Below are 25,601 nucleotides of genomic sequence, written 5' to 3' on the forward strand. Positions count from 1 at the left end.
ACTCCCTGCAGATTCTATATCAGTGTGACCTAATCACTAGAATAGAATGTAATGTAATGAACGCATGGTTTGAAATGTTGGAGTTCACAGGTACACCCAGAGTATGGCAGAGTCATTAGCGGGTACCCAGGCTGGAGGCTGGGGAAGATGGTACAACTGGTAGTGAGATAAAAGATAAGTAACCCGAAGAAAAAAGTGCTGTTCTGGAGAGTTTGCCGTGGTCCAAGCAAACTGCTTGTGCGTGCCACACGTGCCTTCATTGAAGTGCTGAGTCGATGATTGGTGTACGTGGAGTCAAAGTGTAACTCCACCCAGTGTGAAGTGATTGACTGGAAAAAAGCTTCACTAAGAAGCCTACGCATTGTTGGTCATGACCAAGATCATACAAAAAGGTACCATGCTCCCATATGCAATATAAAGTTATACATTGTATGGAGCGTTAACACTGAAGGCTTACAGAGTGCAGTTAAAGACAATTATCAGATACCAAGTAGCACTGCAAAGCAGAGATCAACTACGTGTGGGAAAAAAAGAGACTGATGATAAGATCAATCAAATATATAAAGGGGTAATTTGCTTACCTGAACCAAGTAAACAGAGTCATCACATTATGGTTGATGTTGGCCCCAAGAGAAGTGCCTGGGGTTGTGTTTACAGAGCGGTCCATATTTACAGTGGCCAGAAATTGGGCCCGAGGCCATTCTCCAGATGGAGCCTATCAAGGATGACCCAAAGACCATCAAGGATGACCCAGTGACTGGTCATCACAGGGCAGGGACATGAATAAAACTGATCCTGGCTTCCGGCCGATGGAGCCAGGGAGAGCTCCTATCTAGACATCCATAAGTTCAACACTGGTCTATAATGCTGCCACCTTCCTGAAACCACAACCTCCTTTCGATACAGCCAAAAAACAAATATTGGCAATACATGGACAGCCTGGTAGAGGCACTCAACGATTTAATTGATGCACTTGAAGAGACTGATGAGAGAAAGATTATCAAATATCTCAAAAATCTTGTTGGTAATGGTGTGAAAGAATAAATAAAGAAAATGCTGAGAACTGAAGAAGAAGTCACATACCAGCAGATAAGAATGCAATGAATCTCAAGTTCAATCCAGAGCCAAACGATTATGAACAATACATTTTCAGTGAAGAACGTCAAAGAGTTGGTGAAACAATCAATGAATTTGTGGAAAGACTCGACACATTCATCAGACACTGTATGTTCAATGAATTTAACTATGAAGAAGCCATGCGGCTTAGAGTTATCGATGGATGCTTGTCCGATAATGAGAGAAACTTTTAGTCTGGAGCAAGTGCTGATGGCTGCCAGAGCTGATGAGCGTGTTGGGAAACAAGCTGCTAACAAGGAGGATGGAGGTGTCCAAAGCGAGTCAGTCATGATTGTAAAAAGTAATCCAAAACAAAACAAAAGACTGAAGAGGTCTACATGTAAAAAGAAGTTGTGTTTCAGATGTGGATTGTCGTTTCCACTTGAAGGAAAGTGTCCCGCAATTGGACAGATACACAAAGGCTGTAGTAAACAGGACCATTTTGTGATGATGTGTAGAGTGAAGGAAAAAGTAAGTGTCACTGCTCGAAGACCAAATAGCTGCCAGAAAGTTCCAGTAGCAACATCCGACGCACAACCACAAGACTAAGCAGTGACATCAGTTGAGGCAAATAGATGCTAACCGAAGTCTATCATCATCGAAATCATCGTTAAACAGATCTTCTACCTCAATAATAAATGAAAGTGAAGAAAGTGATCGTGAAATGTCGATGTCTACATCAGAGAAAATTGCACATGTTTGACTGGTCGCATGTGAAGAAAAATGTCAGTCAAAGAAAAGTCGACATGACAAAGCCCATAAAGGGCTTAAAATAATTAGAAAAAAAGCTTGCAATAGCTCAGTGTGAAGGTCGCAGACCTTCACACTGAGCACACAGGGGTCGAGTCCAGCTGGAGTCGCTTCCCTCTTTCTTTTTTTTTTTTTTTTTGATTGTTAGGAGGGTTTGGCGCAGGGTCTGGCTGCAGGCCACGTCTTGCGGGTAACCTCCATTGCGCCCAGTCGAAGGCTGTGCATGGTGCGAGGTTGGGTGGTTATATGGAGTTGGCCTCAGGGCCTGGCCTGCCATCCGCCACAATGCACGGCTGAAGGCTGTGCACGGTGGTGGTGGTTAGATTAACGTATAGTCATGAAAATTACTATACGTTTAAAAAAATAAAATCACTGAAAAAACAAAGGTCACAGAGACGTTATAGTTAGGAAATATAATTTTTTTAAACATAGAAATTCACTTAAAAAACAAAGGTTACAGGGACGTTATGAGGCTCACATTTTAAATGTACACAATCATAGAAATTCACCTGGTATAGTTATGTCAAGTAACTATAACCCATGTCCTTAAGTAACAATAACTCACGCCCTCACCGTGCACTGCTAATTACCCCACAAATTACGGCACTCATAACACCTTTGATACCATCATTCAATGTAATATTGGAAGAGCTTTTCAGTCCATTCATGCATTCTTCCACAAATGCTCCCCTATCAATCATTGCTCTCTAAACCTTAATAAAGTCAATGCAACTTCATTGTATCCTCTCACTGTGCATTTTAAATACTAGGTGTGAGTATTCATAGCACATGTATGCCTTTTTAGGTCTCACCTGAGACAGTGTTTGTGCAATTGCTTGCAATTCATTTTGTTTATTTTCAGACTACTTAGAGTCCGCCTTAGCTTACCACTGGTTGGCTTTATTGCCACTGATTTACTTGCTCTCTTCAGTCAGTGCCTGCCGTCTTCAATTCCTCTTCATGTGTTTGCCCCTCCCAGGGGATGTTCAAAGTACTGCTTCCTTGGTGAGTGTCCTTCCACCACTTGCATTGTGGGAGTTAATTTTTTTAAGTGAAGCATTCTGTGTGAATGTATGTCTTTGTCAGATGTGCCTCTTCTCTGTGCTAAACCACACTTCAAGGGGTCACTACTTAGCACGGGGCTGCAGAATCGAGACAAGGTGCTTGCAGGTCATTAGGATGTGGGGTGTTGCTGAATTCAAAGTCACTTACTGAATGCACAGACAGTCAGCATCAGCAGTGAGCCTGCATAAGCTACTGTCTCCTAGGGGCATAGCTTGGTCCGTGCGAATGGGGGGTGGGTAAGTTTCGGATTTTCCAACAATGACACTGTAGACACTAATATAAAAATTAATTGTGAAATCCGACTGACACCTCACCACACCCAACAGAAAGCAACTATTCCAAACAATTTACCCGAAATTGCATTTATTAGGGGGTGTAACACCCAAAATCCCCCAAAGCTACGCCCCTGCTGTCTCCGTTCACCCAGCAAGGGACGGCGAATAATTAGTGAGCAAACATGAGGGAAAAATATAAAGGCAGAAATATGTATGCAGGCAATACTATAGCGTTTGTCCCTGTAGTTAGTTGTTGTGGGTCACTCTGCTGGCTGCCTAAGCTATGCCATTGTGTGCACGTGATTGTTCCTCCATCTGGCATGTGTTATAACGGTATTTCAAGAGATCAGAGTTTAAATGAAAACATTCTTACAGATTGCATGTGGGGTAAAATGACTATAAAGCACAGTGCTTGGTGTGTTACACATGGAAAGTATTTAATTGCAGCAGTGACCTTAACATCTGCTGCTTGGCGCCCTTTGAATCACTGCCTGTAAATAGTTTCTAAAAACACTAAGACCTGCTATTTAGGGCTGTTGTGCACATTTGTCTGCTGGGTGGACATTACTGCGCCTTACTGTACTGCTACATCCACTTACTGCTGTGCCTTGCATTTACCCTCCTCGCCCTGACCCTTTCACCCTCCGTGTTGGAGGCTGTTCTGTTATTTTTATCTTAATGAAATGCTAACAAAAACGTTAAAAAAATAAATAAACACTAAGACCTGCTGAATGACGTCACCACTCTGTTGCCTCAGACACTCGAACATTGGATGTTGACCAATACTGAAGGGACTATTGCAACTCGCAGTTAATTGTGACTTTTTAAATTTGTTCTAGGGGTATGTGCGAGTGCAAGGTTTAAATAGTAGTCACTTTGGAACGGATTACTATGAATTTCAAACTATGAGTCATATCATTTTCTCACATTCTACCTAAAAATAATTAGACATTCTCTCTTTCCAGTCGTCGTTTGCGAGGATGCATCTGTTTGTGTGTAGAACAAAAGTAACTGTGTTACCTTTGTTTTGTTATTTGAAATGACGTCAGAGACGGTGTCACACTCCCCACCCAGATTCTCGACTGCCACTCACTGTCAGCCACAGGAACTTCAGAGATAATATATAAATGTGTCATTCGCCACTAGGTAGTTGTAGTTGGGATCTAGTTTCTGTAGAAAAAGTGTTTTGTTTTACTAATAACTGGCGCTGTTTAATAAATCTTCACAAAACTTCCCCCCAAAAATATGATGCTCACTTCAGCTATTGTCTGGAAAGTTTTGGGGTGATCCGTTAAGTAGGAGTCAAGAAAATGTTTCCATAGGGATTCTGAACAGGAATAGAGGTTGAACCACTGGACGGAATTACACCAAATTTGTCAGAAAGGTAGCTCTTGGTCCAGAAAAAGGCCTTTTTGTTATTTGGTGTAATTCTGTTCAATGGTTTTGTAGTAATTAAGTGAAAAACACATCAGTATAAATAGGGACGTGGATTCGTTACAACTCCTGTGCGGAGCACCACAGCTCCATGCACCAGAAGCAGTACCGTGATTGGCTGGCCGCAAAATGTGCAGAAAATTGTGGGCCCCATCTTATGAACCAGTGCATGGTCCCGGGAGATGAAAGTAGGGGCTGAAAACAACAGAAGGGGTCAGAGTAGAGGTACTCTGGCCCCAGAGGAGTTATTAATGGGTGTCTGAGGGACCCTTATTACTTTAAAAAAGTTAAAATCATTTATTTGGCCACAGATGTGAAGTCGCGACTTCATTGTGGCACTCATCGTCACCCACCGCCCCCCCACCCCTGTGTAATGCCACCACGGAGTAGTGAACACTGCCAAAAAAAAAGAAAAAATATAGGCATTCACACACTCACTCACAAACTAATGCAAACACTCTCAGACCCACTGAGACACTCACACACCCAACACAGACACTTGTACACCCACGCAGAGACCCACTCAGACACTCATACACTCACTTACAGACCCACTCACATACTCATGTACCCACTCACAGACCCACTGACACTCATGTACCCACACGAAGACCCACTGACACTCATACACTCACTTGCAGACCCACTCCGACCCTCAAGTATTCACCCACACACACACTCAAAATCTCACATTCCCATTCACACATCCACTCAGACCCTCACTCATTCACTCACAGCCCCACTCATATACTCATGCACCCACTCACAGACATACTGACACACATACACCCACTCAGAGACACTTAGCAAGAGACACTGTTGGTCAGTGGCTGGTCAGTGAATTGGACTTCACTAGTTTCTTGCTTGCAGGAGAGTGATACTTTCTCTCTAAGGGAGGTTCTTTGCAATTTGGAGAAGGCTGAATGTGCTCTGGAGGTTTTTAGAGTCCTTTAGGTTTCCAGGAGACACCTCAATGGCGATTGTCGAGTCCCAGGAGCAGCAGGCAGCATTTTGCACCTTTTTCTTCATGCAGCAGGACCTCTGTTCTTGTGCCTCGGGTCTTCTTTGTCCCTGGTCTACTTGTGTCTGTGAAATCTGATCTGTAGGTCTAGGGATGCCCACTAAAGTCTGCATTTAGTGGGTATTTGGGGGCAGTACCTGGTAGTGGCCAATGGGCCACCCACGTTAGGGTGGCTACACCCACTATGTGACCCCTTACTGTGGGAAGGGGTCACACCTGTAACCCTGATTGGCTATTTTACTACCATCCAAGATGAAGGAAAATGAATTGGAGTGGTCACCTTGCCTGACACACCTGAGAGGTGATGCAGGCTGGGGGTGGCCACTCCTTCTCAGGATAAGTTTTCCCGCTCAAAGAGGTGGATAAACCGTTGGGTGGCCATCTGCTGCTACTAGCTGAGTCAGAGGTCAACTTTCAAAGCAGGTAAAGCCCTTGAAGCTGACCACTGGTGCAGGGTGCCTGCTTGGTGGAAAAGGTGGAGCAGAGGCTCTCACCCCAGTAGTCCAGACTTCCGTCTGATAGTGTCAGGCTGGCTAAGACCAGTCAGCAACCATGCCATGCCTCTGAGGTGCCCTCTGGGTACATTTTATAATATATCCAACTCTGGCATCAGATACCAAACAACCCAGTACTCAGAGAGTCCATCATGTAGCTGGGGAACTCGTAATGACCAGTGTCCAGCACACGTTTTTGCTATGGCTTTCCTGTACACCTACTATGTCTTAAGGTTTTGAAAAGACACAGTAGGGGCATATTTGCTCATGTACACATATGCCCTCACATGCACTATAGTGCACCCTGCCTTAGGGCTGTAAGGCCTGCCAGAGGGTGACTTACCTGTAGTCCATGCATTGTTAGTGGACATGGCACTCTTGGTGAGTCGAGTTTGCAACTTTTAAATACACCTTGTCATGCACTTGCAAGGTCAGTCTGCATGAGGCTGGTGTAGGGCCTCTCAGAGTAGCACAACTGGTGCTGCAGCTTTGGAGGGGCCCTCTTCAGTACCTATGCAGTAGGGGTACCATTTACTAGGGGCTTACAAGGGTGGCGGAAGTGCCAAACATACAACAGTTTTGAGGAAAGAGAGCTGGCCCTTGGAACCTGTTTAGCGGGGGCTAAGGGCACTTACAGTTTGAAACCACACCATTTTCCAGGCAAAAAGTGGGTGCCTACCATGCCAAAAGGTGTCCTTTCTCACACCCACTCACAGCCCCACTTGGACACTCACTCATACACTTATGCACCCACTCAGAGACCCACTTATACACTTGTGCACTCACTCACTGACCTATTAATACTCATACACTCACGCAAAGATACACTCAGACACTCACACACCGAGTCAGAGAGCCAGTCAGACACTCATGCACCCACATACAGACCCACTAACATTCGCGTACCCACTCAGAAACCTACTCAGACACCCATCACAGCCCCACTCGGACACTCATACATCTACTCACAGACCTACTGATATATGTGTGCAGTCACTCACAGACCCACTGATACTCACATACCCAAAGACCCACTCAAACTCACACCCACCCACCCACTCAGACGTACTCAAACTCCTGCACCCACTCACAGACCCACTGATACTCATACACCCACACTTAGACTCACTCATACACTAATGCATCCACTCAAACACCCACTCAAACTTGTGTAACCACTCACAAACCCACTGACACTCATACACCCAAAGACCCACTCAATAAAACACCCACTCACAGACCCACTCACAGACTAATGCATTCTCTAAAAGATTCACTCACACTCATGCACTCACTCACAGCCCCACTCATGCACCCACTCAGACACTCACACGCCCACTCACAGACATTCACACACCCACTCACAGACCCACTCATACACTTGTACACTCACTCACAGACCCCAACACTGATACACCCACTCAAAGATTCTCTCAGACACTCACACACCCACTCAGAGAGACAGTCAGACACTCACACACCCACTCACAGATCCAATCACACACTCACACAACCAGTCACAGCCCTATTCAGATACTCATGCAGCCACTTACGGACCCAATGACAATTCCTCTGAGATATTGAGAAATGGATTTGGACATGGAGTGAGTGAAACAAAGACACATGAAGAATAAGTTTGATGCTGTGCATTGAATGTGTGTCTTTGGACTGTGAATCCGCGATGGAGTCTCGACTCTGAATTGTTTGTTAAAAAAACAGTTTTTAAAAAAAGTTTTAAATAATCTTTGGGATGTAGTATGGCTCTAAGGAGAGCCTTTGTGTTCATTGTGTGTATATAATTAGTACGCATAAGAGCGGATACAGAGTTCCAAGTTGCTTAGAAACACCCTGTTGTCTTCATCTGTGAAGTGAACACCATCTCTTCTATACATTCCCATGCATTTCAAAGTGAGGTGATTATTGTAGACTGAGCCCATGTTATGTTCTCTGAGGAACGCTGAAACAGTTTTATTAACTTGTTTCCTGGCTTTGTCTATCTGTGGACAGAAGTCTGTTGACCACTTCTATTTCTGCCTCTGGCATATGTTAGAGAACACAAAGGCAATGTGAGGGAAAGTTTTATTAATTGAACAAAGTTATCCTTCATTAGGATTTCCAGTCCTACCCCAGTCAGTGTGCCTAGGTCATTACCACCACAGTGCACAATCATGAGCTAAGATGGTTGGCAATCTCTAATGCTTTCAACCAATGGAAGTAATTGCTCCCACTTTAACCCTCTCTGGCCAACCGAAGTAATATCCACATAAGGGAAACCCAGGTCCCTGTCAATGCCACTCTTTCTAGCATGCTTACTTGCTATGACCTACAATCCACACTCTAACCATTTTGAAGGGAATGAGCAGTAGCACACAGGAGAATGCTGCAGCTGAATGAGGGAGTTCTCAAATGTGAGGTGGTAAGAATGGAGGGAGGTTTAAAAAAGCCAACATTTCATTGGATGTTGTAAATACATTGGTAGAAAAAATCCTGATTAAAAAAACAATTGTGATTACAAATATTAAGTCAGTTGTCCTGTGATTGGATCGGTTCTTTTTTCAAAACAAGTAATGCCATTTTGGATATGCTTACATTCTCTAATAGTCAACCTCACCAGCTACAGAGCAATTAAAGCTAGTCTGCTGCTGAGAAAATGTACTGTGACCTTTTGAACTATTTGTACAGTGGAGTGTTCCAAAGGAGGTTGATATAGCAGCTGAGCCGAAAGGGCATGGAAGGAAGGGCAGTTAGTCATCTATACTTTTAATCTGCAAATAAGACTGGTTATGGTGTAGTTGTGTTTCAAAAATAATATTTTTCCAACTCACTATTATTACTGTACTGTAAATGTACCTGAAAAATAACCTAAAAACAATTGCAAGTATATTTTTAACCCCCATAAGTTAAAGGGGAACGTTGAGCGCCGCAACAGAGTGGCGACTCCTGCCGCACACATATCCAAATTGGGCTTCTTTCTAAAACTAAAGAAAAGGTTAAGTCAGTAACCATTCAGATGTGAGATAAGAAATAAATGAATCAGTTTCTCGTTTGCTAATTAGGACAGTACCACTAAGACCAAAGTTGAATAGGTTGCCATTAATGGTTCTTTGGAGTGAGAGTGGTGTTCCATTCTTATGCTGAGATTTCATAATTATAAAAAGAAAAGAGTTAAAGTGATATTGTGACAGTATTTTATCTATCAAGGAAAGCTAATTAACAGGTATGTCAATTGTAGTATATGTTTAAAACCAATCTATATGAACAGCTGTGCCTGTATATAAGAGGGATAAAAGTGTATATGTGATAGAAAATACTATAGTGTATTACATACGGCTAGAGAGGTATTGATACAAATGATTAACACTAGATGTTAAACCATGCTTTTTGAGTCGTACAGCAGAGTTTACAAGCACACTTTATGTTCCAAGTTGAATTGGTGTTTATAACCACTTTGACACTTTCAAAGATAGTTCATTTTTTACTAGCTATACGTTACGCCTAAAGTAGGATGTATGTAGGTTATAGGGAGGGTGGTATGTGCTTACAACATAAGAGCTATACTTTGAATTTGTAGTTTAGCACTTCTGCATTTGCACTTCTATATTGTGTGTTATAAGTCCAGTATCTCACCTATAGTACGTGTCACAAACCTTTTCTTAAAAGGATACCCATAACCACACACCAAGTCAAAAAGATATTTAGGAAATTGTGTATTCAAAATCATATTCACAGAGTACACCCAGGCATGCAGTTGTGCATGCAGTATAACAGGCAGGCACACAATCATGCATAGCCTAACACTCCCAGCCGTACACATACACTAACATCCCCAGGCACACAATGATACTTATGGTGACACACCAACAAACACAGATACATACACATACACCGCCATATACACACTGATGTATAAAATCCCACAGACAGGGACACAGTGATGTACAGAGTAACATGCAAAGACACACATTCATGCATACAGTGACAAACCCAGGAATACACTTAGGTGTACACTGGCACTGCCAAACGCACACTGATGTATTCAGTGATACAACCCAGGAAACACTGATGCAAACACTTACACATACAGATACACACTAATGCATAAAGTGACACAACCAGGCACACACTGATGAATACACAGATCCACTTAGGAACACAGTCATACATACAATCGTATTCCTCAATCTATAGTACTATATAGACTGTACCCCAAAGTACACATTGATGCATATGGTAAGACTTCTAGGCATACACTGATAGATACACCAACACAACCAGGTACATACTGACGCATTATGTGACACAATCACTGTCACCCTGGATTCCGCAGAAACCACAGAACCGAAACCGCCCCCATCGCCGCCACTGACGACATCAGAACCATACTGGACAACGGAGAAACCGCAGCCCTCATCCTCCTGGACCTCTCGGCCGCGTTCAACACCGTCTGCCACCATACCCTATGCTCACACCTCAGCAATGCATGTATCCGCGACAGAGCCCTGGACTGGGTCACCTCCTAATTCACCAGCAGAACCCAGAGAGTCCGCCTCCCTTCATTTGGCTCAGAGGCCACTGAAATCATCTGAGGCGTACCCCAGGGTTCGTCCTTCAGCCCGACCCTCTTCAGCGTCATCATGGCCCTGATCGCTAACATCACTCGATCCCACAACATCATCTCATACGCCAACGACACCCAGCTGATAGTCTCCCTCACCAAGGACTCCGCCATGACCAACCTCTATGAAGGAATGAAGGCCATCACCCAATGGATGAAGAGCAGCTGCCTCAAAATCAATTCCCACCTTTGGCTCCACCCCCTCCACATGGGATGACTCCTTGTGGCCTGCCACTATCGGAGCCGCTCCGACTCCCACTGAACACACATGCAACCTAGGATTCATCTTGGACACCTCATTATCCATGACCCAGCAAGTCAACGCCATCTCCTCCTCCTGCTTCAACACCCTCCACATGATCTACAAATGGATACCCACCAAAACCAGAAGAACGGTCACCCAAGCCCTCATAAGCAGCAAACTGGACTACGGCCATGCCCTCTATGCAGGAACCAAGTCCAAACTCCAGAAGAGGCTGAAACGCATCCAGAATGCCTCCGCACGCCTCATCCTGGACATTCCCCGCCACTGCCACATCACAGACCACCTGAGAAACCTGCCCTGGCTCCCAGAGAACAAGAGAATTGTAGGAGGCTGGCCTGGCTTGTAGTGGGTACCAGAAGTACTTACACCTTGTGCCAGGTCCAGTTATCCCTTATTAGTGTAGAAGAGGTGTTTCTAGCAGCTTAGACTGATAGAAACACCTGGCAAAGCAGCTTAGGCTGAACTAGGAGACATGTAAAGCTCCTACTATACCACTGGTGTCACTTGCACAATATCATAAGAAAACACAATACACAGAAGTACTAAAAATAAAGGTACTTTATTTTTATCACAATATGCCAAAAGTATCTCAGTGAGTACCCTCAGTATGAGGATAAGTTATATACACAAGATATATGTACACAAACCAAACTTAGGTAAGTAATAGCAGGAAAAGTAATTCAAACAGTGTAGAATTACAATAGATTGCAATAGGAGCACATAGGTATAGGGGCAACAAAAACCATATACTCCAAAAGTGGAATGCGAACCACGAATGGACCCCAAACCTATGTGAGCTTGTAGAGGGTCGCTGGGACTGTAAGAAAACAGTGAGGGTTAGAAAAATAGCCCACCCCAAGACCCTGAAAGGTAGGTGTAAAGTGCACCTACTACCCCCAGAGAGCATAGAAGTCCTGATAGGGGGATTCTGCAGGAAGAACAAACACCAGCAATGCAACAACAGTGGATTTCCGGACCTGAGTACCTGTAAGACAAGGGGACCAAGTTCAATAGTCGTGACAGTGTCGACAGTGGGAAGGAGCCCAGGAAAGGACAGCTAAGGGTGCAAGGAAGCTGCCACCAGATGGAAGAAGTTTGGAGTTCTGCAAGAAAGAAGAGAGCTAGGGACTTCTCCTTTGGAAGACGGATGTCCCACGTCGCAATGAAGCTTGCAGAGGTGTTCCCACGCAGAAAGACCGCAAACAAGCCTTGCTAGCTGCAAGGGTCGTGGTAGAGGTTTTTGGGTGCTGCTGTGGCCCAGGAGGGACCAGGATGTCGCCACTTAGAGGAGGAGACCGAGGGGGCGCCCAGCAACTCAGGGAGCCCTCACAGAAGCAGGCAGCACCCGCAGATGTACCTGAACAGGCACTTGGAAGAAGAGTGAACCAGAGTCCATGCAAAGTCACAAAAGGGAGTCCCACGACGCCGGAGGACAACTCAGAAGATTGTTCACTGCAGGTTAGAGTGTCAGGGACCCAGGCTTGCCTGTGCATGAAGGAAATCCCGGAAGAGTGCACAGGAGCTGGAGCAGCTGCAAATCATGTGGTACCCAGCAATGCAGTCTAGCGTGGGGAGGCAAGGACTTACCTCCACCAAACTTGGACTGAAGAGTCACTGGACTGTGGGAGTCACTTGGACAGAGTTGCTGAGTTCCAGGGACCACACTCATCAGGCTGAGAGGGGACCCAGAGGACCAGTGATGCAGTCTTTTGGTGCCTGAGGTTGCAGGGGGAAGATTCCGTCGACCCACAGGAGATTTCTTCAGAGCTCCTGGTGCAGGGAGGAGGCAGGCTACCCCCAGAGCATGCACCACCTGGAAACAGTCGAGAAAGCCGGCAGGATGAGGGGATACAAGGTTGCTAGTAGTCGTCTTGCTACTTTGTTGCGGTTTTGCAGGCGTCCTGAGCAGTCAGCGGTCTATCCTTTGGTAGAAGGTGAAGAGGGAGATGCAGAGGAACTCTGCTGAGCTCTTGCATTCGTTATCTAAAGAATTCCCCAAAGCAGAGACCCTAAATAGCCAGAAAAGGAGGTTTGGCTACCAAGGAAGGAGGATTGGCTACCAAGAGAGGTTAGAGCCTATCCGAAGGAGCCTCTGATGTCACCTGCTGGCACTGGCCACTCAGAGCAGTCCAGTGTGCCCCCAGCACCTCTAAATCCAAGATGGCAGAGGTCTGGGACACACTGGAGGAGCTCTGGGCACCTCCTCTGGGAGGTGCAGGTCAGGGGAGTGGTCACTCCCCTTTCCTTTGTCCAGTTTCACGCCAGAGCAGGGCTGGGGGATCCCTGAACCGGTGTAGACTGGCTTAAGCAGAGATGGGCACCATCTGTGCCCATCAAAGCATTTCCAGAGGCTGGGGGAGGCTACTCCTCCCCAGCCTTCACACCTATTTCCAAAGGGAGAGGGTGTTACACCCTCTCTCAGAGGAAATCCTCTGTTCTGCCTTCCTGGGCCAGGGCTGCCTGGACCCCAGAAGGGCAGAAACCTGTCTGAGGGCTTGGCAGCAGCTGCAGTGGAGACCCCGGAAAGGCAGTTTGGCAGTACCCAGGTACTATGCTAGAGACCCGGGGGATCATGGAATTGTCCCCCCAATGCCAGAATGGCATTGGGGTGACAGTTCCATGATCTTAGACATGTTACATGGCCATGTTCGGAGTTACCATTGTGACGCTGTACATAGGTAGTGACCTATGTACAGTGCACACGTGTAATGGTGTCTCCGCACTCACAAAGTCCGGGGAATTTGCCCTGAACGATGCGGGGGCACCTTGGCTAGTGCCAAGGTGCCCACACACTAAGTAACTTTGCACCCAACCTTCACCAGGTGAAGGTTAGACATATAGGTGATTTATAAGTTACTTAAGTGCAGTGGTAAATGGCTGTGAAATAACGTGGACGTTATTTCACTCAGGCTGTACTGGCAGGCCTGTGTAAGAATTGTCAGAGCTCCCTAAGGGTGGCAAAAGACATGCTGCAACCCAAAGGGATCTCCTGGAACCCCAATACCCTGGGTACCTCAGTACCATATACCAGGGAATTATATGGGTGTACCAGTATGCCAATGTGAATTGGTAAATTTAGTCACTAGCCTGTTAGTGACAAATTTGGAAAGCAGAGAGAGCATAACCACTGAGCTTCTGGTTAGCAGAGACTCAGTGAGACAGTTAGGCATCACACAAGGAACACATACAGGGCGCATACTTATGAGCACAGGGGCCCTGCCTGGCAGGGTCCCAGTGAGACATAGACTAAAACAACATATATACAGTGAAATATGGGGGTAACATGCCAGGCAAGATGGTATTTTCCTACAAGAATAACCTTCAAACTCCTCATCCACGCTCAGAAAGCACTGCACAACACCAGACCAGAATACCTCAACGGATGGCTCTCCTTCTACACCTGACCCGGCATCTCCGCTCCACCGACCTAGCCCTCATGACCATCCCACACGTCTGCAGAACTACAACCAACGGTAGATCATTCTCGCGCCTCGCCGCCAAAACGTGGAACACTCATCTCACCCTCCTGCACCAGACCAAAGACCTCCTTACCTTCAGGAAGCTTCTCAAGACCTCGCTGTTTGATCAGTAGCAGCACCTTTCCCCTTCTCCCCCACTCTCAGTGCCTTGAGACCCTCACGGGTGAGTAGTGCGCTTTACAAATTCCTGATTGATTGATTGGGAAGTATTGGCAAAGTAAATATTCAGCAATATTCCAAATATAAGGAACTTGTGAAAAATATGCCTCATGCCTCTGACATGGAGTATAGAAACATTCTAAAAGCCATTAAAATAGGAGTTCTGTCAGAGGAGGGAAAACATACGTTGAAAAGTTGACTTATTAAGAAACTGTTTTCCTTTCCTGTAAGAGCACAGCAGCAGAGCTAATGTATGACTTTTATAACGAAGGGAAATCCATAGTTTCTTCAATGCCGAAACTTCAAGAGTGTGCTGAATTTAATGAAGAATTACTAAAACTAGAGAATGTAGACATTTTGGAGATTACTGCTATTGACAAAATGGAACATCAAGGAGCAGCTGTGCTACTCAGTGAAAAATTACAAGACAAATTGAACTCTTTGGAGAAATCTGTATGCAGATCTGCTAGACTAGAGAAGTGTTTGTGTGTCTGCAAAAACTGTGAAGTAATTTGAAGACATAATTTAAGTGTTAGAGAAGGATTTGTAAATGGTGTGATGGGTAAAGTTATTGATTTCATTAAATTCCCTAACTGTAATGAGGTTGAATTCTTAGCTATAAAGTTTGATAAGGATGATGACATTAAGCAAACTGGATGATGTGTTGTACACTTTTTGCTTGTAAAACATTTATATGCCCGGTGAAAAACAGTTCCCAGTCTGTCTTGCGTATGGTGTAACTATCCACAAGTCTCAAGGTTTAAGTGTTGAAGTTGCATTTATTAACATTGGAAGTACAGTATTTAAAGAAGAAATGTATGTAGCATTGCCACAAGTTCGACATTGTCTGGTTTGTTTCTGGTTGATTTTGATGAGAAGAAGCTTAGTGCAGATGAAAATTGTGTGAGTACAACAGATTAAGAAGTAAATAGGCTCCTCACTTATGACAATATCCTATTTATAAAAAATGGGTATTAAGTCCTAGGCAGAAACTGATAACAGAATCAATGAAAATTACAGAAAAGACAGAAAGCAAGGCTAAAGAAAAAGGTGCCAAGAAAAAATTGTAAAATGATGGAGATGTTCTAGGTTACCAGTTGGAAAATACTAATGTTGTAAGCTGCTATGCTAAAGTTGTTCTCAATGTTTTCTTCCATCTACCACATGCTGTAAATGCAATTCAATAAAAAAACACAGAATTAATTGCCTTTAATGGTTATTTTGTGACAGAAATGTAATACATTCTGCTTCAGGCATTCAAGAACTAGTAGACTAATATAGTGGATCTGTAGTATTTACTCTAAACACTCAACAAGATGCACAGGAATTTATTATTGTGATCCTTGGTGTTTTCGAACAAGAAGCTGTGAATATTGATGACATATCTGAACTGCTGTACAAAGAACCATGTATGAAGATTGCTCTTTCTCATCTAACACCGAAATCCAATCTGAGTGATTTCTCAACTTAACTCTGCCAGATTCCAAAAGTGTGTCTTTTGATAAACTAATAAAAAAGAGTGACCAAATCATGACCTCTCCAATTTGTAAATCAAATATATTGTGAACACTGCTTACAGAGAGAAGTGGTAAATACATTATAGCAACGTTTCAATGATGCAGAGCAGATGGATCAAAATTGGACACAGAGATTACAAACTTTAAAGCTGGACAAATATTGGTTTCTGGGAGGACATACTATACTTTGGCTATCATCTTTCATAAAGGCCTTAATATTACATCTGGGAATTATACTGTATATTTAAAGACTCAAACTGGATGAACAGAATGTAATGACAGCAGTCTGGAATTCAAACAAAATCTACCTTTCAAACTTCCTAATTCTTACCTATTATTTCTTCAGCCAAAGTTTTAAGAAGGATTTGTGGGAAACAAATATGAGATACAGTCTTCTCTCTACGTTGATCATTACTGCTTAATATATCATTCAGCCTATCAAGGGTCATGTATTGAAAAAGGTGTAAAAAAATAAATTATGGATGAAATGTGTTCAAAGGGTCTCTGGTAAAAAAAATATACATATATGGTTTTCTCTCCACCTGGATCATCACCATAAGACAAAATTTGGTCTATCATGGGTGATGTCAACAAAAGGACATCCAAAAATGAAGTGTGGATGAAATATCTTCATAGGATTTCAGGAAGAAAAAGATTATATGGTCTTCTCTCAACATGGATCATCACTGTTTAAGACATAATTCAGACTATCAGGGGAGATGTCTACAAAATGATGCTGAAATTTCAAATGTGTATTATATTTCATCATAGTTTTGTACCAGGTATAACTTTTTTAACATATGGTCTTTTGGTTACTGTAGTAAGTGTGGCTTAGTTAAATATATTAAAAATTGTAGTGAGTGCACATCACAGTTTCACTTATTTGTAGGGAAATACTGTGGAATAATGGGTTTCTTTCTACAAACTATATGATTGTTTTCCCCATTGTTCAATGATGATTATACAGTACTCTATTTATATGTACTAGTATAAAGACTGAGAACAGGAAAGAGAGAAAATAAAATGCTTTACTAAAATGCCATACACTGCTACAGCGTAAGTAATGTAAACTGTTTTGTTTCAGATCTCTTCAAAGCATAATACTAACATTGTTATATTCTTTTTTCGACAGTGTTTGGAGACATATGTCATCAGATCTATGAAGATAGTAGTTATGGCAGAGAAATATTTCTTCCAGACACTTATGGAGACAGTCTTCATACATAGACAGCATTTCATATGTGTTGCCAGCAGTTTGTTTTCTTGTTACTGACCTATACAGTAGCTGACACGCACTCAGACAGACTCCCATGTAAGCACTCACACAAATGTACTTACAGCACTTATACATTCACTCATTCACTCACTCATTAACACAGATATGCTCTCACTCACTGACACATACAGCACTCATACACTCATTAAGTCATCCATACATCAAGGGTACACTCACTCACCCATACACCACTCATGCGTTCACTCAGTCACACACAGACCCACTCATGCATCCTCTCACTTACCCATACAACTCATGCACGTCACACTCACCCATACAAGCACTCATGCAGTCACTGACTAACTCATACAGCTATTTATGCACCCTATCACTCACTCACATCCTGCCTCACTCAATCACCCATACAGCTAGTGACACATCCTATCGCCCACCCATATAGCTAGTCTTGCACCCAGTCACTCAACCATGCACCCACTCATGCACCTAGTAACTCACCAGTAGAACCAGTGACACACTCTCTCACCTAGACAGCCACTCATGCAGCAACTCACTCATACATGGACTTGTGCACCCCATCACTGACTCATACAGGCACTCATGCACTCACTTAGTAACCAATACAGCTACTTATGCACCTTATCAATCATTGATATGGCCACTCATGCCCCACTCAATAACCCATACAGCTACTCACACACCCTATCACTCACCCATACAGCTAGTCATGCACTCACTCACCCATACAAGCACTCATGCACTCAATCACCCATACAGTACTCATGCAGTAACTCACTCACACATGCACCACTCATGCACTCACTGACGCACCCATACACCCATTCATACACCCTGTCACTCGCCCGTACTACCATTCACACTCTCACACAACCACTCACATATGCTGTCACTCAGCTACACATGCACTCCTGCAGCAAATTACTGTCATACATCCACTCATTCACCCAATCACTCACTCATACAAGCACTCATGCACTCACTTAGTAACCCACACAGCTACTCATGCACCCTATCACTCACTGATATGGCCACTCATGTCCTACTCAATCACCCTTGCAGCTACCCACACACCCTATCACTCACCTATACAGTCAGTCATGCTCCCAGCCACTCACCAATTCAGCCACTCATGGATTCACTCACCCATACATCCACCCATGCACCCAGTGACTCACACATACAACCACTCATACACCCTCTCACTTACCCATAGACCCACTCCTGCACCCACTCACTCACCCATACACCCACTCATGCACCCATTCACTCACCTGTACAACCATTCACTCACCCATACAGCAACTTATGTACCTCATCTCTCCCCCATACAAGCAGTCATGAATCCATTCACTCACCCATACAGTCACTCATGCACATACTTACCGATATATACACACACATGTACCGACCCATTCACTCAAAGCCACTTACACCCCCATCACTCCCAACTTCAAGCAGTCAAGAATCCAGTCACTCACCCATACAGCCACTCATACACACAGTCACTCACCCATACAGACACTAATGGACTCACTCAGTCACATATAGACCCATTCATGCATCCTCTCACTTACAACACATACAACAACTCATACACCTTCACAGTCACACATACAAGCACTCATGCAGTCACTGACTAACTCATACTGCTACTTATGCACCCTATCACTTACTCATATGGCCACTCATGCCCAACTCAATCACCCATACAGCTACTGACACATCCTATCTCTCACCCATACAGCTAGTCATGCACCAAGCCACTCAACCATACACCCACTCATGCACCCAGTAACTCACCAGTACAACCATTGGTACACTCACTCGCCTAGATAGCCACTCATGCACCAACTCACTCACTCATACGTGGACATGTGCACCCTATTACTCACTCATACAAGCACCCATGCACTCAGTAACCAATACAGCTACTTATGCACCCAATCACTCACTGATAGGGCCACTCATGCCCCACTCAATAACCCATACAGTTACTCACACACCCTATCACTCACCCATACAGTTAGTCATGCACCCACTCACCCATACAAGCACTCATGCACCCAGTAACTCACCTGTACAGCCATTGGCACAATCACTCACCTAGACAGCCACTGATGCACCAACTCACTCACTCATGCGTGGTCTTGTGCACCCTATTACTCACTCATACAAGCACTCATGTACTCACTTAGGGCCTGATTATGACCCTGGCGGACGGCGGAGGCCGTCCGCCAAGGTACCGCCGCTGAATGACCGCACCGCGGTCAAAAGACCGCGGCGGCCATTTAGACATTTCCTCTGGGCCGGCTGGCGCTCTCCAAAAGAGCGCCCGCCGGCCCAGAGGAAATGCCCCTGCAACGAGGACGCCGGCTCAGAATTGAGCCGGCGGAGTTGCAGGGGTGCGACGGGTGCAGTTGCACCCGTCGCGTATTTCAGTGTCTGCTTAGCAGACACTGAAATACTTTGCGGGGCCCTCTTATGGGGGCCCCTGCCGTGCCCATGCCATTGGCATGGGCACGGCAGGGGCCCCCAGGGGCCCCGCGGCACCCCCTACCGCCATCCTGTTCCTGGCGGGCGAACCGGGGGGTGTCAGAATCCCCCATGGCGGCGCAGCAAGCTGCGCCGCCATGGGGGATTCTAAGGGCAGCGGTAAACCGGCGGGAGACCGCCGGTTTGCCTCTTCTGACCGCGGCCGAACCGCCGCGGTCAGAATGCCCTGCGGGGCACCGCCGGCCTGTCGGCGGTGCTCCCGCCGACCCTGGCCCCGGCGGTCTTAGACCGCCGGGGTCAGAATGACCCCCTTAGTAACCAATACAGCTACTTATGCACCCTATCAGTCACTGATATGGCCACTCATGCCCCACTCAATAACCCATACAGCTACTCACACACCCTCTCACTCACCCATACAGCTAGGCATGCACCCACTCACTCATACAAGCACTGATGCACTCAATCACCCATACAGTACTAGTGCAGTAACTCACTCATACATGCACCACTCATGCACTCACTGACACACCCATACACCCACTCATGCACCCAGTCACTCACCCGTACAACCATTCACACACCCAGTCACTCACTCATACAGTCACTAATGGACTCACTCACCCATACATTCACCCATGCATCAGTTAGTCTCCCATGCAACCACTTATACACCTTCTCACTCACCCATACAGCCACTATTGCACCCAATCACTCACCCATACGCCCACTCATGCACCAAGTCACTCACCCACAAATCTACTGAACCACCCTATCACTTACTCATACAACTAGTGATGCATTCAGTCATTTACTCATACAGCCACTCATACACTCACTAACTCACCCATATAAGCACTCTTTCACTCACCCAAACAACAACTCGCACACCCGGTACTACAAACATACATTTACTATTTAAACTGAAGAGGAGGTTCAAAGAAGAACCTTTTTTAAAACATGTTTTGTTATTTTTGTGAAATTTTGTTAACAATTTTGAATTTTGTTGTTTTCTTTGTTATTTGAGAAAAAATGGAACATCGCTTGGAACAGCAAGCACACAAACACAAAATGTGCTAGAACTAAAAGAAAACCTTAACAAGTATGTGTATTAATAGTTTGCACCAGAGTAGGCACAGCTTGTTTACCTACACTAAGAATATGTGTACATTTTAGGCATAAAATACCAATCTTTCCAAACTCTGGAATGGTAGTTGGAACACCTGCAACTTGTTTTCCTGCAGATGATGTCCCTGTTTTTTTTATTTGTTCCACTAGAACTTCTTTGGTGGGTTTTCTGACTCTGCATCTCTGCTCTAGCAAAGACGGGAAGGATGGATGGTGCTCAAATGTTTATACATGCTAGATGTCCCACCTAAATACTTTCTTTCACTGGCACGTGACAGCATCTGTTTGCAGATTGTGCATGTAACTTTATATGCATTGCCATTTTTTCCCCTTCTGGGATGGAAAAAAGCTCCCAAACACTGCTCTCCTTTCTCTTCTTAGAAGACAGTTCCTCTTCCTCCAAAACAATGTCTTCTTTCTCCTCCAGGTGTTCTGGTGCAGATGCCATGGTCTCCAGATGAACAACAAAGGAACTACCAGACTCAAATTCAAAATATTCATTTGGGAAAGAGAAGTGTGAAAACTCACAGCCACTCCCAAACCAAAGAAGAATGGGTGGGACCTTTCTGCATGGAAGATAGAAAGGTGCTTAACCAATCAAAACCTTTTTTGGTGTCACATGGGATGTGCAAAGCCCCCGCAGCTCCATCGCGATGGGAATACGATGCCGTAAAAAGCTTTGAAGTGATATTTAAAACTAATTTTCCCTGTTATTATACTACTTTCATTAGTCTAACAGTAAACCCCTTTATTTAATTTACACATTGAAAGTGTCTCTATAGGTGTTTTATTAGTCTTCAGAAAACACTGGAGTTGCGCCTTCTGCACGAATCCAGAAATGAGTGCGGCACGGTACACAATAACGTCGCAGCTCCCTAAAAACTAGTAAAGTGACAATTATAATATTTATTCTCTATTGTTCCAGTAGTTACTTAGCAACATCAGTAAACCTCTTACTTTAAACTAAATATTTATAAGATATATGTATGTATTTTACAAATATTGAAACTACACAGAAGTTGCGTACTGTTCGCAAGGGTTCATGTCTGGTGCGTGACTCTTAAAATTATTTTTTATTAAAATACAATTACACCACCACATTACTATATATATTCCTCTCAACCAGATGTAATTTGCAAAGATGATGTCATACATACCAGAAATACCCCAGTGCTTGCCTTGCAAAATTTGTAGCAAGCACAACCTTAGGCCATGCACAGCAGGGTTGGCTGCCATGCCCTGCAATCAACCCCGATAGCCACCCAACACCATGCCGCGCACGGCCAAAGGCCGTGTACAGCAGGGTTTGGCCACACAGACTGGTCTATGGCTAGTCCGTGCAGCCAGCTCCCCTTACCACGTAACCTCACGCTGCACATAGCCTTTCACCGTGCACAGTGGGAGCTGGGCTTAGGGGAGAATAGGTGTGAGAGGGTGTCTCTGGGTGTGAGAGTGTCTGTCTGGGTGTGAGAGTGGCTGTGAGAGGGCCTATGTGGGTGTGAGAGTGTGACTGCGCACCAATAGATAAAAGATGCATTCACCTCCACAAAGGATTTCAGATCGGTTTTCAATATGGAATCGTGAAGTAAACACACTTGCTTTGCCTTCCCCAAGCCCAGGGGTCGCATCATTTATCCTTTCCACAACTGGAGCTTCAACTGGGGCAACTGCTACGTTTATATTTGTAAGTGCTTCCTGCTGAGGTTTAATTTCTGTGAAATGAGCATCACGGTCAGAACGGAAGCTCACCTACTCCTTTATCTAAAGAGTCCATAGTGTTGCACAAAATGTATATCCATCTGGAGTACTTTCTATTGGTTCATTAGTAAGTTGCACCTTGTTGGGCGAAAGGCTAGTGTGGGGTAGGGTGGCTGTGCGGCTCCTCTCCCCCAGCCAATTTCAGCCCCAGTGACCACATTTCTTTTTTATTACCTTTTTTTCTGGGATTCCACTGAAGCAGAATCCCAAGATGGCTGCCAACACGTCTTGGTTGAAGTGTTGGCAGCCAATCAGATCCCTGCACGGGATCAGGAGGATTCTCAAACCCTTCACACCTCTAGATATACAAATTTGGATTGACCTTAATTTCTCATAAACTACTGAATGGACTTACATAAAATAACCAAAAGCACAATCTGCGTACTGAAAGCTAGCTTACTGCCATATTTGATGCAATTTCGTCCAGTGGTTCAGGTTATAGTTGTGTTCACAGGTCTTATGGAAATTAACACGGGAAAAACAACCTTTTTTGACCTCCCCTTTTTTCTCTGCCCCTGCTTGATGGATCGCCTGAAACTTTCTGTGCACACCAGGGGACTTTTTTGGGGGAAGTTTCGTGAAGATTCATGGTGCCAAAGATATAGGCAAGCCAAAAAAACACATTTTCTATGGAAACATGTTGCTAACTATAACTACCTACTGTAAACAACTTGGTATAAAACAATTTTTTTCAGACTTGTTGCATTTTTCCACACCATATGCGTGCAATCTTAAAATAACATATAGACCAACCGACTCAAATGAGGCAGCTTTTTTATATTTAACTAGGAGTATGAATACCGCACCTACATTATATATGGGTATCACTTCATTAAGAGGCAAGAATGTTATTTCTTTACTTTAAATAGCATGCACAGGTTAACCTCATATGGTGGAAAATGACCACATGTGTGCGTTTTAGAAACGTGACAAGTAGAGAAACACACCATAAGCATTTCACAGACACAAACACGCATTTTCTCTGGTGTGCGCGTACACACACATTCAAATGGTTACAAGGGGTGCACACCGTTACACCAGCACATGTACATAAAACACACGTACATAAAACGCACACGGTCAAATAATACAAAAAAGACCACACCGTCACAAACTATTACATAAGTATAAGTAAAGAAACAGGCACAAACATCCATCAACAACCACACAGAGTACAATGAAAAATTTGAACACAAGCGCAAGCTATCACCCATTCAAAAAATCACATAAGTTTGAACAAGCACAAAACGTACAAACCAATATACAAGAGGGCATGGACGAAACAGACACAAACACACTCACCAGCATGTGTGGACTCATGCATAATACAATCACAGACAGGTACAAGTGCACACAAATTCACACATACTTAAACATGTACATTTAGTTTAATGAATATGTTCCATCCAGCTACCCATCCGTAGACTTCCGGATGAAAGTGACATGTAAAAGTTCCAGAGAAAGAAGCAGTCATTAGACAGTCAGCATTAGACACCACCATATCACATTACAATTAAATCAAACATTGGCAAAGCCAGTAGGTCTTGCCCATGAGAGCTATTAGTTTTGTCAATGTTCGTTAGACATGTTGTACAGCAGCGTTGTGGCTGTACATGCATGACAAAGTAAAAAAAAGAAAGGGTGCTATGATGGAACCAGCACTGGTTGCATCATAGATTCTTTTTACTTTAGTTATGCTGCTCATTAGCCACTCAGCCATGACTAAAAACATTGACAAAGTCAATAGCTTTCTCATAGACGATAGCTATTGGCTTTGCCAATGCTTGTTGCTGTTGGCATTAGTGGCGTCCTCTATTACTACAGAATTAGTCAAGGATAAATGAGAAGTCATGAACAACCAAAAAAAGACAGCATATAGGAAAACATCAATGTTTGCCCTACAAATAACCCTTCTCATGTTGGTTTGTGGTGTTGTACCACTCATGCCCAACTTCTATGTTTGGTGACCCTATACTGTTCATTAAAATGCTGTCTTTTCCTTTAGCATCTGCCCAGTCTCTTTCCATTGACGACACATGAACCAATAACATTAAAACAATTAAAACTGTAATTACCTCTAAAAGGTTGAGGGCACTGGGGTCCATCTGCACCAGCCTTCCATAAAGCGTTACCCACTGGCTAATCAAACGCAGGATTTTCTGTCTCTTGTTGAAGGAGTACATGGCCTTCTCCAGCTCAGTGCCTTCTGAGGGCTCCGCGTTGAAAGTAAGAAATTGTTAAGAATATTTTATCACGGTATAAATCAGGACATGCCATTCAAAAGACCAAGTCGAGCACCGTCATCATAAGGATTTGGGGGCCCCGGGCAAGAAATATTTAAGGGCACCGGTTTGGAATAAATTAGAATTTTATATAATATAAATTCAATATTGTTAGGCAACAAAAATACACGACACGAGACAGAGAGAGTTCTTTTTCCCAGGGGGCCTCTCGGAATTGGCCACTTTGCCCATGCCTTAGAACGTCGCAGAGTTTAAGAATTTTAGTTTGCCCATTAGGGAGTGGTAGCGCGTAACGGAAAAAAGATATGATCTAAAAGTATTTTAGAAAACACTGACTTCGAGTCCTTTGTTACATCACCCCTGCTCTGCTTCTCTCTACGCATAAATTTGGAATATCTACACTGTCGTTTTTAATGACCACAAAAAAGTAGTAGCGTGCAAAATTTGCATTTAACTGGAGAAGTGCGAAGATGAAAACGTTGTCACTTCACGTAGATATTAAGTTTGACAACTTAATAGCAGATCGGAGCAGTC

The 25,601-nt window shown here is 44.1% G+C and overlaps 1 protein-coding gene across 1 annotated transcript in view; it reads right to left on the reverse strand.

Annotated features, from left to right (window-relative positions):
* RAPGEF3 (Rap guanine nucleotide exchange factor 3) overlaps window positions 1-25,601 on the reverse strand; it is a 1,225,478-nt gene that overhangs the window by 462,818 nt on the left and 737,059 nt on the right. Inside the window, exon 14 of the mRNA XM_069231039.1 lies at window positions 24,900-25,050. Coding sequence (XP_069087140.1) covers window positions 24,900-25,050 — 151 coding nt within the window. The remainder of the gene's footprint in view (window positions 1-24,899; window positions 25,051-25,601) is intronic.

Source organism: Pleurodeles waltl, chromosome 4_2 (genome assembly GCF_031143425.1).
Source record: "Pleurodeles waltl isolate 20211129_DDA chromosome 4_2, aPleWal1.hap1.20221129, whole genome shotgun sequence".
Classification (NCBI taxonomy): Eukaryota; Metazoa; Chordata; class Amphibia; order Caudata; family Salamandridae; genus Pleurodeles; species Pleurodeles waltl.